We start from the raw sequence: 19422 nt of genomic DNA on the forward strand, positions 1-19422 counted from the left end.
TCTATTTTTATGTATTTATATTATCCTTGCTTGTTTATTTCTTTCAATGCTATTATGAATAAAGTTAAGAGGCGCATTCTGATAAAATCTTCACGTAATCTAAAATGGAATACATAGAATTGCTAGTTCAAAGTCTCTTGAATATATTCTGTGCAATCCACTTATCATTTGGAACTACACTGTTAAAATGTTTATATTCTTTCACTTTCACACAAAATAAATATCCGATTTTAAAATTTTAAAGAAAAATTAATCTTTTAAAAATTGTTTGATTTCTTACAACTTTGAACTTTTTTCTCTTCTTTGACATTTGATTTCTGATTATGTGAATTCAACAATTATAGATTTACCTAATTTTCTCTTGGTTAATCTGTAACACTCTCTTAACATTTATCTTGTAAATATTGTCTCCATTTGGAATTTTTACATGGACTTTTTGCATCTATACTCAGAAGTGAGCTTAATCTATGGGGATTTTTATATGTACTATATTTTTAAATTCTGGAAAAAATGTTATTGTCACAATTACAGAGTATAATAATTGAATGACCATTTTAAAATTGATATTTGCATGATAATGTCTGTTTTCAAATATTACTTTCAAACTACATATCTAATTACATGTGCTGCGAGTTCCTTGTAAGCAATATATAGTTGGGTCATGTTTTTCAATCCACTTTGCTAATCTCTGTCCTTTAGTTGTATATTTGGAATATTTGCACTTAATATAATTATAGATATGTTAGAGCTTAATCTGCCATTTTATTTTAAATTACTTGAACATTATTATTCCATTTTGATTTATCTGTAGTGTTTTTAATAGATCTCTTTGTATCAGTTCTTTAGTGACTGCTGTAGACATTGCAATATATGTACATAATTTATCAGTCTATCAATGTGGTCATTTTATCAGTTTAAGTGAATTGAGAAACCTAACCTTCCTTTACATCCCTTTGACCATCCTGTTTATAATACAATTCTCATAAATATTTCTTCTAAATACATTTAGAACCATATCGGATAGTATTACACATTTGCTTCAACCACCAATCATCATTTTGAAAACTCCAGAGAAGTAAAGTCTATTATATCTATTCATTTTTTTGGTTTGGGTACGATGTTACCAGGACGTTTTGAGTATGTAGCATATAAGACTCCGAATTTTATTTAAGCCTTTATTTTAGCTGGCTTCCTTTAACATCGCCCTTGCAGAGAAAGGAGGTGGGAGTCACTGCATTGCTGCCAGGATTGGGGGGAAGTCCAGGCTTCACACAATGTCTTCACTGTCATCAAGATAGTGGGCTTTGTTTTTGCTTGGCAGGGATGAAAGTCCTGGCTTCCCAGGACTTCTCTAATACCACCGCAGCAGATGTATTGGGGCATCTATACAGCTGCTGAGGGTAGAAGTCCCAGTTTATCACTCAAACTTTTCTGTTGTGGGTCAAAATGGGGCCACAGTTACTGCTTTGTTTTTTCATATATGTATATATATATATACACATATATATGTTGCAGCAGATGTGTTGGGGCATCTATATAGCTGCTGAGGGTAGAAGTCTAAGTTTCTCACTCAAACTTTTCTGTTGTGGGTCAGAATGGGGCCACAGTTACTGTTTTGTTTTTTCATATATGTATATATATACATATATATGTTTTTATAGTGTTTAGCTGGAGTAGATGGGTTATTGTTTAAAAATCTTACTATACTGGTTATTTTTTGGTCCTTAGGATAATCAGAGCAGACTTTTGTTCAAGTATTTTTTTCTGTGCCTCTTGGCATTTTAATGTTGCTCATATGTTCAGCCCCAAGTCTGGGACATAATGAGGCAAAAAAACAAACAAACAAACAAAAACACAACAACACACACATCAGGAAACTAATCACCATGATTTTCCTTGGGTTCTGAAGTGCCTAACTGGTCTACCTTCTTCTCTCCACCTTTCAGAATCTTATGTCTCTTTCACATATAATACCTAGAGTTTTTAGTTATACTAGTGAGAAAAATAAGGAAAAGTGTATCTACCCCATTTTCCTAGAAACAGAGATTTCCTGGTTTATTTTTTTCCTTTGTAGTTGGGCTAGACAGTTTTTGTTTGGTTGTAGTTTATAGAGAGGTTTTCAATTTTGTTTTGTTTTGCTTTTATCATTTTCTAGGCTTGTTACTAAATAGAAATTTTCACTATCCTCAAAATGAAAAACATATGTCTGTGTGAATCTTTAAAAAGGAATTTGTTTTGTGTTTAGGAATTCCTTCAGTTCAAAAAGTCACGTCTTCCTGTAGCTCAGAGATGTTTATTCTTCCCCTAGTACTTCTTTAAATATTGTCTTTCTTCTCTCTCCTTTGTTATGTCATTCTGGAATACCTATTAGATTAATTTTATTTCCTGTATTTCACTTCATTATTCTCCTCATTATTTTTATCTTTTTATACTTTTCTCAGTAATTTGGGTATAGTTTCTCAAACTTCTTTTCTAATTTACTGATTCAGTGTTTTACATTTCCAGCAATATATTTTACAGCCTTTAATTCAATAATCATGATCCCACACCACCATCTTAGGTGGACTTTTCTGAGCCTTTTATTATTGATTCTTTTATTATTCTTTTTTTTTAAACTTGTATTTGGTTTTTCTGAAGTTGGGCTCAAAACTTTAGATATGCTTCATTTAATTTTTATTGCTTCAAAGACATCTTAGATCAGTTTGACTATTACTGTTGGGTAGGAGTCTATTTTCCTTTGTGAATATTTTGGAGTTTTAAATATAACATTGAAATTTAAATTATTCACCAAAACGTGATAAATATGTAGCTTCTCTTCGTTATCTATCCTCTTTTTTAAAATGGATTATAAGTGAAAACAGAACAGGAGAATAAGCATACCACTGGTCTTCTTGACCCCGGCATTCAGCTTTAATCCCTCCCTAACTCCTCCCTATTCCATCCATTCTCACAACGGTATCAGAGTGGTCTTTCATTATGACATATATGACAATGCCACTCCCCCGCTTCAAATATTCAGAGGGCTCTATCTATAGAATAAGGTCCAAATTCCTTCAATTGCTCTCTCTATCTATAGAATAAGGTCCAAATTCCTTCACAAAAAAATAAAATTCTATTGATATAACATACCCAAAACACATACAGCATACTTGTTTCTCTTCTACTTTGTGTCAATAATCATTTTATCTATCAGAACTTTGACAAGGTGAGCCCAGCACACGGTAGTGAGAAGCACCCTGCAGAGCCTGGGTGTGCCCTCTCTCACCCAGCTCAACATTTTAAATTACCAAAATAACAAAAAAAGAAGAGCTTCTTGATAATCATTTGGATATTAGAAAAAAATAATTCAGAATGGGGATGCAGTTGATTCTTGGGAACCTCCTGAACATTTTACAGTTTTATTGATATATATATTTAAGGTGTATAGCATAATGGTTTGACTTACATATATTGGGAAATGATTACCACAATCAGGGTAGTTAACATCTATCATCTCATATAGATACAATAAAATGAAAGAAAAAATTTCTCCTTGTGATGAGAACTCAGTATCTACTCTCCTAACCATTTTCTTATATATATCTTATAGCAGTGTAAACTACAGTCATTATGTAATGCATTGCATTCCTAGTACTTATTTATCCTATATCTCGAACTGTATGCATTTTGACCACCTTCCTCCAATTCTCCCACCCCTTAGCTCCCACATCTGGTAACCACAAATCTGATCTCTTTTTCTTTGAGTTGTGTTTTTCTGTTTTTGTTTTGTTTTGTTCAGATCCGACATATAAGTGAGATTATATAGTATTTGTCTTTCTCTGTCTGACTTATTTTACTTAGCATAATGTCCTCATGGTTCATTTATGTTGTTTAAAATGGCAGAATTTCCTTATTTTTATGGCTGAATACTATTTTATTGTCTATCTGACTTCTGTATCCATTCATCTATCAATCAATACTTAGATTGTTTCCACCTCCTGAGCATCTTGATGTTAATGCTGTTGATTCTCTTGTTTCTTTTTTTTTTTCACTGTATTCACTGTGATGTGACACCAATCCCAATTCTAATTCTCTTAAGCATTAATGAGTTAGTTCTCAGATCACAGCAGAATAGTCGATGAAGAATGGTTCAGTAGAAATCAGAGGACTTTAGAATCCAATAGATGTGGTTTGAATTTCAGATTTATCATTTTAATTGCTATTCCTTAACTTCTCTATTATCAGTTTCCTCACCTATTAAATGCACATATACGAGGGCAAAACACATGCAAATGTTAACTGTCTTCAATATATGCTAGCTCATCTTTATCTCTCAAATTCTAGCCAAGCAAGAAAGATTAATGAAGAGTAGAAAAATTATTAAATGCATTGTTCTGTATTATAATTATAAAAATATTTCTAAAATCTTGATAAATTGTATGTGCTTAATGAAATCATGAATGTTGATTTATATTCTCCAAAGTTTAGGTGTTTGCAGGAATATCACTATCTCCTAAAATGGCCCCTTCGGTGGCCCCTTCAGGGACTCATGGTTCTAAAAGGGCGTGACCTTTATGTATATGTTGATGTACAAGTAAGTAAATATCAGCTCCAAAGAATAACGCAGGCCTGTCTCAGAGCTTAAGCTCTAGCCATTTTTCTTTGTGTCTTTATTCTTAGACAATGCAAGGCCCTTCCTCATCTAACTGAAAACCTGACTTTGCCTCTGTCCCTGATACTAAGAAGGAATCTTTTTTCTTAAATATATTTTATTGATTTTCTCACAGAGAGGAAGGGAGAGAGATAGAGAGTTAGAAACATCGATGAGAGAGAAACATCGATCAGCTGCCTCCTGCACATCTCCCACTGGGGATGTGCCCGCAACCCAGGTACGTGCCCTTGACCGGAATCGAACCTGGGACCCTTCAGTCCGCAGGCCGACGCTCTATCCACCGAGCCAAACCGGTTTCGGCAGAAGGAATCTTAATTACAAATCTAGAATCTGAATTTTCTAATCAAGACTCTCTCTCTCCCTGACTCCAGCTGGGAATTCATTTCTGTAATTATGGTTGGAGGAAATTGGACAAGAGTAACTGAGTTTATTCTCGTGAGCTTCTCTTCCCTACCTACTGAATTGCAGTTGTTACTCTTCCTGACATTTCTAATTATCTACCTGGTCACCCTGATGGGAAACAGCCTCATCATTCTGGTGACCTTGGCGGACCCCATGCTGCACAGTCCCATGTACTTCTTCCTCAGGAACTTGTCCTTCTTGGAGATTGGCTTTAACCTAGTCATTGTGCCCAAGATGCTGGGAACCCTACTTGCTCAGAACACAACCATCTCTTTCCCTGGGTGTGCCATACAGATGTATTTCTTCTTCTTCTTTGGGGTTGCTGAATGCTTCCTTCTGGCTATCATGGCATACGATCGCTATGTAGCCATCTGCAATCCCTTGCTTTACCCAGTCATCATGAACCAAAGGACACGTGCCCAACTGGCTGTTGCCTCTTGGTTTCCAGGCTTTCCCGTAGCTACTGTGCAGACCACATGGCTCTTCAGCTTCCCATTCTGTGGCACCAATAAGGTGAACCACTTCTTCTGTGACAGCCCCCCTGTGCTGAGGCTGGTCTGTGCAGACACAGCACGGTTTGAGGTCTATGCGATTGTTGGAACCATTCTGGTCATCATGATACCCTGCTTGCTGGTCTTATGTTCCTACTCTCAAATCGCTGCTGCCATCTTCAAGATTCCATCAGCTAAAGGGAAGCACAAAGCTTTTTCTACATGCTCCTCCCACCTCCTTGTTGTCTCTCTTTTCTATGTATCTTCAAGCCTCACCTACTTCCGGCCTAAGTCCAATAATTCTCCTGAGAGCAAGAAGCTGCTATCATTGTTCTACACTGTTGTGACTCCCATGTTGAACCCCATCATCTACAGCCTGAGAAATAATGAGGTGAAGAATGCTCTCAGCCGGACCTTCCGCAAGGCTCTGGGACTTAGAAACTACATCCTGTAGGCATTAAGAGATAAGACTAAAGTTTATTGAATGGCAAACAATCATTTTTATATTTGGGATTACTCTCTTTATATCTCTGTTGGGATGAAACCAAGCTGTTGAAATGACTGCTGGGAAGCTCGGTAGACAGAAAACAGCACTGCCACCTGGAAAACTCCTCTGCCTGCCTACTGTAGACTTATATTCTTTTTCTTATTGGTACTTCAACACTTCTGTATCAAGTAATTCCAGATATTTACATTCCTGTGTCCTGCTTGTAATCTTAATTTAGGGACACATATAAAGAGAGAAAACCAATAAAAATTTATCTTGTCACTTTCTCTTCATTTATGAGGGCAAATATGACTACATTTACAAGATATAAAACCCATGATTTCTCCCAATGCATAACTCTCCTCACTGTGTTGTTTCAGTTCTCAGGCCCATTAAACTCACTGGTATGTAGTATAGATATTGGAAAGTGGATGAATAGTCCTCATACACACATCTTTATAAACCCAATAATCACTTTCTTCCTTATTCTAGTTTTCCCAGGAAGAAGGATTTGAACTTATATCTCTCTCTATCCCATATTTATATTCAGATGCCTTGGTGAAGTGATATCATAAATATCAGTCACGACACTGCTTTCGTCAAAGTTTAAAATGGATCCAGCTTGATTACAACATAGCTCTTCTTTAACCACAAAAAGATTTCTCATTCTTTTTATAACTTCACTAGAGGCCCAGTGCATGAAATTCATGCACAGGTGCGGTCCCTAGGCCTGGCGAGCAATCAAAGTGCAAGTGCGTGGCATGGAAAGGAGGGTCCCAGCTGTCCTTTGGCGGGTCCCACCAGCCTTGGCCTGGCACTGCCTGCTCACCTGCTCCACCATCCCGCAGTGGTCCTGCTCTCGTAGGGGTCCATCGGGGCTGGCAGTGCCTCCACTGCCGCCCGCTGCCAGCGCTGATGCCTGTCATGTTCTGCACTGCCCCTGGTGGACAGAGCACATCATAGCAAGTGGTCAAACTCCCAGCTGAACTCCTGGTCGAGGGGACAATTTGCACATTAGGCTTTTATTATATAGGATAGTCTCTATTTTGTAGATTTACCATCATTTGAGTCTTTTATTATTACAAATCATACTGTAAAGAATAGCTCTTTGACTATGCCTTTTAATATTTTTGCCAGTATATCTTACAGATGGAAATCTAGAAATTAGATTTCTTGGTCAAATACATATGTAATATTGCTATATATTGGCAAATTACCTTCCAAAGTGATTTTATCATTTTACACTCCCAACAACTTATTTTCCACACAGTCCTGTCAACAATATTTGTCACCACACATTTGAATTTTTCTTATATAATAAGTAAAAAAGATCAATTACATTTTAATTGGAAAAAATAAATTTTAAGGAATATGGAACAAATAGGTGAGTAAATTAGAGAAAAGACATGCTTTTCATTCAGACTTCTGAGTTAATAGTTTAGATCAGTGGTGGGCAAACTTCGGCTCGGCAAACTGCAGCTCACAAGCCACATGCAGCTCTTTGGCCCCTGGAGTGCGGCTCTTCCACAAAATACCGGCTCTTCCACAAAATACCGACTTCTGCGCTTGGGCCACGAAGTTTCAATCACACTGTACGTGCGCGCCCACATGTGGTATTTTGTGGAAGACCCACACTCAAGGGGCCAAAGAGCCACAGGTGGCTTGTGAGCCGCGGTTTGCCAACCACGGGTTTAGATGATTAGGAGTTGGTGATATCTTGGTACTCTATTTTCTCTACTTGAAATCTTCTTTACCTTTATTTTAGCCAAATACACCTCATTCTTCAAGGTCCTTCAGTGATCACTCTAGCAGCATAAATTATGCTATCCTATTTGTATTCATTCCAAGTTTATCTGTAGATAAGTTAAATTTTGTATGCACTATACTTTCCACATGTTTGTTTTCTCCCCAATGTACCTGTAACTCTTTGAAAATGTAAGTGGCACACTTGTTTCCATATTAATATGACACAGGCATCCCTAAAAGCTATATGTTCTGCAGAACTCTGTACTAAAAAGATTATAAGTAAATGGGGTTATGGAAGTCCACTCAAAATATATGCAACTTTGAAGCCAGAGCATTAACAGAAATAAGAGTTGGTACTTGGAGAGACAACACAGCTGGCTCAGCATGCAGCTCAGCAAGGCTGGAGGTTGCCACAGTAGATATTTAACAAGCAAAATAACAGTAGAATGAAAATTGTGACAATGATTTACTTAAGACATATGGTGCTGAGACAAAGCAAATGAGTGTGATGTTCTGACCCAGTGGAGCAGCCCTTAGGTGGTCATGGAGTCATTGCCACTTTCCAGGAGCCAAAGGCTACAAAAAGCAAGAAGTGCCTCTCTCCAAGGATGGAGCCTCAGGCACACTTTCAACACTTTCTTAAAAACCATTAGGAGGAGCCCAGCTGGTGTGGCTCAGTGGTTGAGCATCAACTTATGAACCAGGAGGTCACATGCCCAGGTTTCAGGCTCAATTCCTAGTAGGGGGCATGCAGGAGGTAGCCAATCAATGATTCCCTTTCATCATTGATGTTTCTATCTCTCTCTCCTCCCTTTCTGAAATCAATAAAAATATATAGATTAAAAAAAAAAAAACAGTTAAGAGGGATCCTGGCTAAGGCCCAAGGACATTCATTTCAGTGTTGAAGGTTAACACTTTATTCCACCTATTCTGGTTTGCTTTGCCCAATAAAACCTTTCATCTTACAATGAAATCATTCTCCAATTTTTCTACAGTATGAGAAAGATGAATGGGTAGTCCAGATGAGAAGTGGTGGTGACTTGGAGTAGAGTGCTTTCAGTAGCAAGTGATTCTAAACACTTTTTGGAGGAATCATTTATTTTACTTGGTGGTGGATTGCATGTGGGAAAAAGCGCTGCTGATGAAAGGCGGGTTGAGTCTACAAGACCAATTCCTGTGGTAGAGAATAGGTGTTCTGAAAGTCTGGAGGACTTTCTTTTTCTTTCATGTCCCTGTTATGAATCCCCTGTCACCTTTTAGAAACATCTACCCAAAACCTGCAGTAACTGGTCATTCCTTAGGGCCAAAGGCTTTTATCATAGGCCATGTCCTCCCAGAATCAGATATGGAGGAGCTAAGGATTCAAGTGCAAGGGAGTTATTAAAAAGAAGCATTAGATGAGTAGGGAACGCAGACTAGGAAAAGAAACTAAGCAAGAAAAAGAAAGTAATTTTAGGTGAAATCCCAGACTCAGCCTGATCCAGCAGGAGACTGCAGAGCATAAATAAAACTCAGAGTTTGTTTTGCTTCAGGTCACAGGAAGTAGGCTTTTGTACTCCCACTTCAGTTATCCATTGGCTGCTGGTGAAACATGGGGTGGGGAAAAGGGAGAATTAAAACTCCCAGGCACTTCTGTTTCCTGGAGAGCCTCCCCTGTGCCCAGGGGCACTCTTCTGAAAGTTAGAACATTAAAAACTGACCATTAAAAAGTGATCACCAATCCAGAGTCACAGAAGCATAGAACAGACTGCGGAATCTCAGAGGAAAGGTGTGGGAGGGTGGGTGGTTAGGAGGAGATCAACCAAAGAACTTGTATGCATATAGGTATAACCTATGGACACAGACAATAGGGTGGTGAAGGCAGGGGTAGGGGGGCTAGAAGGGGTCAATGGGAAGAAAAAGGGGACATGTGTAACACTTTCAACAATAAATATTTAATTTATTATTTTTAAGTGATCACCAAAATCCTAAACCTAGAACTCAATTCAGTGTATGGTGTCCTTTCCAAGTTCAACATCTACCCACTAGTGTGAGTTGCTATTACATCTACTTATTTCCAGATGAGTACACTAGTCCCCTTCTATCCATGGTTTTTGCGTTCCACAGTTTTAGCTACCCATAATCAACTGCAGTCTGAAAATATTAAATGGGAAATTCCAAATATCAGCAACTCATAAGTTTTAAATTACAGGCCATTCTGAGTAGTATGATGAAATCTTGCACCATCCTGCTACATCCCACCTGGGATGTGAATCATCCCTTTGTCCAGTGGAACCCCACTGTATACCCTACCCACCCATTAGGCACTTAGTGGCTGTGTTGGTTATCAGATCAACTGTCATGGTACCACAGTTCTTATGTTCAAACTAGAGGCCCAGTGCACAAAATTCGTGCAGGGGGGAAGGGGGGAGAGGGGTCCCTCAGCCTGGCCGGCACCCTCTCACAATCCGGGATCCCTCTCACAATCAGGGACCGCTGGCTCCTAACCGCTCTCCTGCCTGCCTGCCTGATTGCCCCTAAACACTCACCCACCTGCCTGATCGCCCCTAATTGCCTCTGCCTGCCTGCCTAATAGCCCCTAACCACTCACCTGCCTGCCTGATCACCCCTAACTGCCTCTGCCTGCCTGCCTGATCGCCCTTAACCAGTCACCTGCCTGCCTGATCACCCCTAACCACCTCTGCCTCAGCCCTCATGGCTTTGTCCGGAAGGTCGTCCAGAAGGTCGTTCGGCTGCCTTGTCTAATTAGCATATTATACTTTTATTATTATAGATAATCATGTTTTACTTAATAATGGCCTCATAGCCCAAGAGTAGTGATGCTGGTATTTTAGGTGTGTCAAACAGAAGCCATAAAATGTATGTATGTATAGGAAAAAACATAGTATATGTAAGGTTTGTTACTATCTGAGGTCTCCAGCATCCACTGGAGGTCTAGGTAAATATCCCTGATGGACAAGGGAGGGCTGCTATAATTTAAACACACAAATATTCAAAGTCATATCCCAAGGATATTTATTCATTATCAGAAACGATAGAGACAAACATATAACTATGAAATAAATATTTTATTATTCATCTTTTTAAAGGTATCTTTGTTTTTCATAATAGACTCAGAACAACACATCATAATATATATCAGTGACAGTTCTTTTTCTTCATCTTCCACTTTTGCAAGGGGTCCCTTTGGGATTGCTGGGACATATGTGCAGGCATCATGCTGGATACTAAACAAAGGATAGTGAACAAGTCAGTTATGGTGACAGCTTTCATTAGAAGTGTGCAGGCAAATGTCTGTCTCAGCAGCATTGTAAGTGAAACTGCTAGTCGGACTTTCTTCTCCTTCTCTTAATCAGGAACTAATAGCCACTTCAACTAACAATATCGCCAATCAAGTGTTACAGTTTTCATTAATATTCTCCACTTGGCTTAGATAATGATTAATAGGTTCCCTTTCTATGCCTGAAAACTTCTCTTGAGTCCAGGTCAGAAACACTCCTGGGAACCAGCCCAATGAGAATCAAAAGTGAGGGGAAATGTAAGAGAATACTGGCACAAAGGAAATGAAATCACTATCTCGAAGAGATCTCTTTATTGCCCTATTTTTTGAATCATTTACTATAGGCAAGACATGGAAACAACAGATGAATGAATAAAGAAACTGTGAGAAAAACACACAAAAGTAACTGTGAGAGCCCAGCCGGTGGTTGAGCATCGACCTACGAACCAGGAGGCCACTGCCGTATTTTTTTAATCATTTACAATAGGCAAGACATGGAAACAACAGATTAATGAATAAAGAAACTGAGAAAAAACAAAAGTAACTGTGAGAGCCCAGCCAGTGGTTGAACATCGACCTATGAACTAGGAGGTCTTGGTTCAAATCCCAGTTGGGGCACATGCCTGGGTTGCAGGCTCAGTCCCCAGTGTGAGGCCTGCAGGAAGCAGCTGATCAATGATTCTCTTTCATCATTGGTGTTTCTATATCTCTCTCCATCTCCCTTCCTCTCTGGAATCAATAAAAATATACTTAAAAAATAAACTGTGAATATTTGTCAGCCATTTGAAATAATCCTGCTATTTGCTACAACATGGATGGACCTTGAAGGCAGAAAAAGACAAATACTGTATAATCTCACTTATATTTGGAATCTGAAAAAAATAAATAAACACCACAAATTTTCAGAAACAGAGTTGAATGATGGTTGCTGGGTAGGGTGGGGAAAATTAGAAGATGTTGGCCAAAGGGTACAAACTCAGTTATAAGATGAATAAGTTCTGAGGATTTAATGTATAGCATGGTAACTATAGGTAACAAAGAATTATTTCTCAATTGTTTCCAAGACTAAAAAGTAATTATGTGAGATGATTGGAGGTGTTAAATAACCCTACTGTGGTCATCATTTTGCAGATATACATGAATCAAATCATTACTTCACTCAACTTAAATGTACACAATGTTATGTCAATTATATCTTAATAAAACTGGAAAAAAATGAAAACTTAAGTTTAAAGAGAATACTGGCATTCTCCTCTGATCTTTTTCAGGTGGAAACCTTGGAGGATGGACCACTGAGTTTTGTCCCTTTGCTCGGCAGCCTCACAAGCGCAGGAAACATCAGAGCTGCTGGAGCACTTCGGGATGTCTGACACAGCCCGGGGACAACGCTTCTTTGAGAATGTGACAAGACAGACCTCAAGGTTCACCAGCAGTGTGGACCAAGACAAGCACAACCAAGAGTGTCTTTGGGATGACTGGCACAGACACAATCCTGGGCTTTTCTGAGATGACTTGCACAGACACAGCATAATTTAGGAACCCCCTTGGACTCAGTCATTCAGAAATAGCCTAAGGCTGATCCCGAGCCACTGATACAAACCAGGGCTTCTCTGGAATTGTGGTACAGACAAGTCTCACTGACAGGAGGTAAGTAAAGGGTGAGAGGACAGGGCCCAGGCTTGAAATCTCTTATAAAGAGGATAATGGTTCACCACCAAAACAATGTGTCTTCTTTGACATGTTTCTGAGAGACAAGAAAAGTCAGTGGTCTCAAGTAACAAAACTTAGAGTTTTATACGATTTGACAACTTAGGGGACCTGGAAAAGGATAGAAAACAATGGTAATATATGTATTGTGCTTTGAAATGCTCAGAGTTTTTGCACAAATGTTCTCATTTCACACCTACAACCATCCTGTCTAGTGGGTACGGCATTTATAATAGTAATCCTTTTATAGTTGAGAAAACCATAATTCAGAAATCATGATGTCAGTAGCTCTGTGTCTCACAGCTAAAAATAATAATAACCAGAACTGTAACTACAAACTGGAAAATTAAGCAGGTAAAGAGAAAAAGTCCTTGTTAAAGGGTTTGTCCATATCCCAGGGACAATTAGGAGTGACTGAAAGACGTTAAGCAGGTAAGTAACTTAATCAGAGTTGCTGCCGGAGCACACACAAGTCAAGGATGGTTTGAAGAGAACAAACTGGAGTCAGGTTCCTACAATATTCCAGGCCAGAGAGAATAAGAGCCAGAAATTAAAGGCAGTGTGGAAGGCATGGAGAAGGTGACACTAAACCAGTGTTTAGAAGGAAAAATAATAAAGTTTGGGGGATGACGGATTTTTATCCCAGTTCCTGTGTTACAAAGTGGGTGTTGTCATTTTCTGCAATGGGGTAGATATAAGGAGAAGTCTTGGGGTGGAGGGAGATAATGAATATAATTTATAACTCATCACTGTTTAGTGTACTGTATATTGTGTGAGGCTGTAGTACTGATGTATATAGTCTTTTGTATCTAAATTCCTTATGCTTAGAGCTCACTGTGCCTACATTCTGTTTATATAGGTATTTCCTTGATTTTTTCCACTTTTCTTCATTATTTATCCATTCATTCAACAATACTGAACATCAACCTTGCTAGGAACTGGAATAAAAAGTAAAATAGTATAATTTGTACTCTCAAGGAGTATACCATCTAGAATATGAGTTAAAGACAGAAATTAATGATTACTCTAAGATAAAGACTATGCAAGTGGTATTCTAGTGTTGTTAATATCTTGAAACTTCCTGGTCCTCTCTAGAAACTGTCTTACTCCTTGCTCTCCTACTGCTGCCCAATAACAAACGCCCCGACTTGCCCTCACCTGTGAATTCACATTCGTTCAGGTTTTCAGAGAGTGGGTGAAAGTGTTGCCTGATGTTTAAGTCCATGATTTGGAGTCAGGCTGCCCAGGATGCATATGCTGACACCAACACTTGCTGGCTGCCTAACCTTAGAAAAACCACGCAACTTCTCTGCTCCTCGTATTTCTTGGCTGTAAAGTGGGATGAATAATAGTTTCTATACCTTTAGGTTGTTCTGAGACAAACATAACACATACAAAACATTTGGATTAGTGCCTGGCACTTACTTGGTGCTCAATAAATGTTACTTCTTACTGTGAAAATAGATAAGGTATCAAAAAAAGTTTTCTTAGAAGAAGTGATGCGTAGTTTGAAGTCTTTTAAATGAATAGGGTTCAGCAAAAAATTTTTAAAGAACGTTTTTTTATTGTTTTTTGCTGTTTACCTCCCTCCTTCCTTCGCCACCCTGACTTCACATCTTGTACAGCGCAGGACTTTACTCCGGTATGATCTTCTCAGTGGAGCCTTCTTTGTTTGACACTCCCTACACCCCTAGATGCCCATTTGCTTCCCCACTGTGTTGTTCTCCATTATTCTTGTTGCTATCTAACACACTATACCTTCTACTTACATAATTTGTTTATAATCTGCCTTCCCTACTAAAAGGTGAGTTCTATGAGGTCAGGTATTTTTATTTGTTTTGCTTACTGATATATTACCTTCAGTATCTAGAACAGTGTCTAGATATCTATTGAATAAATTAGTATTTTATCAGAGATAAAAAGCAAGGGCACACATTGGAATATAAGGTCTTGTAACATAGAAACCCACACCTAAAACCTATATGTTCATGTTGACCAATGTCACTCCCATCAATTTAAATTAGTAAATATTTATTAAAGAAAAGAAAGGCAAGGGCTACAATGAGTTTGAGCAATGGGTTAGATAAGAACTGGATTTTTAAAAGTAGATCTAATATTATATCCTAACAATTACAATGGTTAGCATTTATTGCATATGTATTATGCACCAGTTACCATGCTATGTGCTTTAGATTTATTCCTGTAAGTGTATGCTTATCAGAAAGAATTTCAGATTCCCAATTTTGAAGCTTAGTTATTGATATACTGATGAAAACTTGTTTCCTTTTTCCAAAGGGGTTAATGTTATTAACCACACCTGCATATTTTAAGTTGGTCTTCACTAACATGACTCTTGAGTTTCATATTTCTTGAGAATGAAGACATAAATGGACCAATAGAAAATGATGAAAGGTTTTATATGTAACACTGCAGTCTGATACTATCTTGAGTCTGTCTTTCCTTTGTCTGATCACATATAGCCACATGGAGAATATTTAGCCCAGGGATCAAAATAAACCACAGTTTCTATATTGTGTGTCTTCTTGTTTAAATTGAAATTGTCTGAGTTTGAAATGAAGATTCCTCCAATATGCTGAAATCTTTCTGAGCATGGCTGTTGAAGACTAAAACACATGTAGGTCTCCTCCTCAGGGTAAATGTGGTAAATGTTGGCTCACTTCTTTTGCTTTTCTCCTTCCCACATTTTTTATTTTGTAGAAAACACATCCAGACTCATGTTAACATCTTTCATTGTGTCTCAAGACCCTTCTCTTCGGAAACGCTTGGTCTGGCTTCTTGTCAGCAACACTGACTGGTGCTAAAAACAAAAACAAACAACAACAACAACTAAAAAAAAAACAACAGAAAAGTAGAGATAACTCAGGAGATGAACAAATATATATGGCGTGCCTCAGTTCAGTCTGAAAAAGGTTAGTATTCTTCAAAAAAAAAAATTGTGAAGCCTATAGTCAAGACTTGGTTTTTACATTTTTGAAAGTACATCTGTTTTATCTTCAACAACTATAACAAAAGAGGTAGAAAATGAAGCCAGAGGATGTTCCTTTTCCAAGGGGGTAACAGAGGTCTGTATAACAGATGGAGGCTTCTTCCCAGAGTGTGACTGCCCAGTGAGATCCTGGGCAGAAGAATGATGTGGGGAAACTGGACCATTGTCAGTGAGTTTGTTCTTGTGAGCTTCTCAACCTTGTCTTCCGAACTACAAGCTCTACTGTTTCTCCTTTTTTTGATCATTTACCTCGTTACCCTAACGGGAAATGTCCTCATCATCCTGGTCACTACAGTTGACTCTGCCCTACAAAGTCCTATGTACTTCTTCCTCAGGAACTTGTCCTTCCTGGAGATAGGTTTCAACTTGGTCATTGTGCCCAAGATGCTGGGGACCCTGATCATCCAAGACACAACCATCTCCTTCCTCGGCTGTGCTACTCAGATGTATTTCTTCTTCTTCTTTGGGGCCGCTGAGTGCTGCCTCCTGGCCACAATGGCATATGACCGCTATGTGGCCATCTGTGACCCTTTGCGCTACCCAGTCATCATGGGCCGCAGGGCCTGTGCCCAGCTGGCAGCTGCTTCTTGGTTCTCAGGGTTTCCGGTGGCCACTGTGCAAACCACATGGATTTTCAGCTTCCCTTTCTGTGGCCCCAACAGGGTGAACCACTTCTTCTGCGACAGTCCCCCTGTCATTGCACTGGTCTGTGCTGATACCTCTCTGTTTGAACTGGAGGCTCTGACAGCCACAGTCCTGTTCATCCTCTTCCCTTTCTTGCTGATCCTGGGGTCCTATGTTCGCATCCTCTCCACTATCTTCAGGATGCCCTCAGCTGAGGGGAAACGCAAGGCCTTCTCCACCTGTTCCTCCCACCTCCTGGTTGTCTCCCTTTTCTACAGCACCGCCATCCTCACATACTTCCGACCTCGGTCCAGCACCTCTCCTGAGAGCAAGAAGCTGCTGTCCCTCTCCTACACAGTGGTGACTCCCATGTTGAACCCCATCATCTACAGCTTAAGAAATAGTGAAGTGAAGGCTGCACTGAAGCGTGTCACCCACAGGACCCTGGGCCCAAAGAAACTGTGACTGGTTTAGATGGAAACTGAAGGGGTAGAATGCAAGGACAAAAGAAAGAAAACAGTTTGGCTCCGTGGATAGAGCATCAACCCATTGACTGAAGGGCCCCGGGTTCAATTCCAGTCAAGAACATGTACCTTGGTTGCAGGCTCAATCCCCAGGGCACATGCAGGAGGCAACCAATCAATGTGGATGTTTCCCTCTCTGTGTTTCTCCCTTTTCCTTCCCCTCTCTCCTAAAATCAATGGAGAAATATCCTTAGGTGAAGATTAACAAAAGGAAGAAAGGAAGGAAGGAAGAAAGGAAGGAAGGAAGGAAGGGAGGAAGGAAGGAAGGGAGGAAGGAAGGAAGGGAGGAAGGAAAGAAAGAAAATAATTAATGGCCTGAAAAAAATATAGAGCTACAAAGTTCTCAAATAGTTTTTTGGACTCCGTTCTTTTCAGGAGCCACAGTATACACTGGGATCTTAGATTTTCTACTGGGATCCATTTACAAAAAGAACTGGAAGGAAGGAAGGAAGGAAGGAAGAAAGGAAGGAAGGAAGGAAGGAAGGAAGGAAGACAAAGTTCTCAAATAGTTTTTTGGACTCTGCTCTTTTCAGGAGCCACAGTATACCCACTGGGATCTTAGATTTTCTACTGGGATCCATTTACAAAAAGAACTTGAGTGGTGGAAGAAGAAACTGCAGTACGCTCAGAGTTCTATAGAACTGTGATATCAAAGTCTCTGAAAATGCCACTAGTTTACATGGATTAGGCGCCCATCTGAAGGTTGACAACTTCACTACAATTTGCTATTTTTCATTTGTTTTAACTTTTTTAGTTGTGTTTTAACTTTTTTTTTAAACTTCTTCATCCATATCATTTTATAATTTTCTGCTTTACTTTCTTCTGTTTGTCCAAAAACTCTACCTGCAACTTTTAAGGACATATTTATTTATAAGGTAAAGTAATAATAATAAATAGTAGAGTTCTGTTTCATTCTTTTTCTTTCCCCATCAAATTTTTATGCAGTACTCAGCATGTGTTCGACCCTGTTTAGGCCCAAAAGACATGTTAGTGAACAAAACAGATAAATGTGTTGTCTCACGAAACTTATAATGAGGGAGAGAACAAAAAGATACTCTAAAATTCTGCTGGTTTATAAAGTACACATGTTTAAAGTGCTAGCAATTGAGTACTAGTAATTCTTCCTCTGCTTCTATAATTGGTCTGTGCTTCATCTGGAGAAAGACAATTCCACACTACTGCCTCAATCAAATTATCCACCTTGGATAGGAGAGTTGCTTGACATAAAGGGTTTAAGGAATCACCAGTCAAGTATAAGTGGACAAATTTGAGGAAACTGCTGGGAATAACCCAGAGTTTCTTTGTTTTCTATATTTTGGGGGTAATCTTATTGTGATTGAATGAAGTCAACTGTCCCTTCTAAGCTTGCATATCACTCAACCAATGTAGCAGCCACTCTATGATTTTGTCCAGTGAAGATTGGACAGATTTGCCAACTCTATATTCTTGGCAAATAACAGAATTGAGGCATGGACACCATAGCTTTGTGAAATCTATTCATAAGAATGTATTGATAATTAACAAAGTAAAATAGCACTTATTGCATAAGCAAGACCTCTTCACAAAACCTAAAACAACTCTAACTCTGTGTGCCATGGAAGTACCAGGACCAGTTCAATCTCCCGCACAAGGTGTCCTTTAGCTCGCATGTATCAAGGGCTCCAGGAGGGCAGCACGTTCTGAATATCACCATAGGAGTTTGCAAATAAAAAGGCAGATTGCAGGATTCTATTTGCATGATGGCAACCACACAACTAAGCAGATTGGTACCCTTATAAACTTGTCATCTCCAAGTTTAGCCAAGCTTTTATCACTGCCTCACATTAGTTTTACTTGAACTTTATATGGTAGGTAGAATAATGGGTCCACAAAGATGTCCATGTCCTAGTCCCCAATCTGTTACCTTACATTGACTTTGTAGATGTGATTACATTAAGGGTATTCCCATGGGGAGGTTTGCCTGTATTTTTTTTAATACAGTAACGGGAAATCAGAAGGTGGGTCGAGAATGACCTTGAAACATTTAGTCCCATCGCTTCCTCAACCTCTTATGCCTAAGTCCATGGGTGCTGCCTGGTGGCCTTCTATACACAGCTACCCTCTCCAAGTTCTAGTTGCCTCCTCCTGGTCCTTCAGGCCCAGGATTTGTAATAGCTTCTCACTCTTGCTTCCCTCGGATGTCACAATTTCCTTTTGGTTTTCAAAACCCCATCTTTACCTTATGAAGGTATGTCCTAATAAATTACAGTACTCAACTCTCTAATGAGAGTATGAGAAGTATAGCAGAGCTAATAAATTCTGCTTCACTGTGCCCATGCTCCACCCACCTCAAACATACAGAAAGATGGGGGAAAGTAGGTTTATAAGTACTACAAATAAATAATACAACAATAAATAAATAATGAATAAACTCCATTTCTTGTATTCAGAACTGTAAACCTACTTTTGCCCTCCCCCATATGTGCATGCACATGTAGGTATGCTGTGGAATTGGCACAGAAAG

General features: G+C 39.0%; 3 protein-coding genes across 3 annotated transcripts in view; 2 read left to right on the forward strand and 1 right to left on the reverse strand.

Annotated features, from left to right (window-relative positions):
- LOC107184274 (olfactory receptor 226-like) overlaps positions 1–19422 on the reverse strand; it is a gene marked incomplete at its 5' end in the record, with an annotated part of 51856 nt that overhangs the window by 30143 nt on the left and 2291 nt on the right. The gene's annotated exons all lie outside the window — the stretch shown is intronic.
- LOC102766457 (olfactory receptor 10A5) lies at positions 5021–6069 on the forward strand. The gene has a single exon (XM_006771028.1). It carries the CDS (start codon positions 5045–5047, stop codon positions 5996–5998), a length of 954 nt encoding a protein of 317 aa, XP_006771091.1. The 5' UTR covers positions 5021–5044; the 3' UTR covers positions 5999–6069.
- Positions 15896–16878, forward strand: LOC102766755 (olfactory receptor 10A4). The gene has a single exon (XM_006771029.1). It carries the CDS (start codon positions 15913–15915, stop codon positions 16858–16860), a length of 948 nt encoding a protein of 315 aa, XP_006771092.1. The 5' UTR covers positions 15896–15912; the 3' UTR covers positions 16861–16878.

Source organism: Myotis davidii, unplaced genomic scaffold (genome assembly GCF_000327345.1).
Source record: "Myotis davidii unplaced genomic scaffold, ASM32734v1 scaffold2825, whole genome shotgun sequence".
Lineage (NCBI taxonomy): Eukaryota > Metazoa > Chordata > Mammalia > Chiroptera > Vespertilionidae > Myotis > Myotis davidii.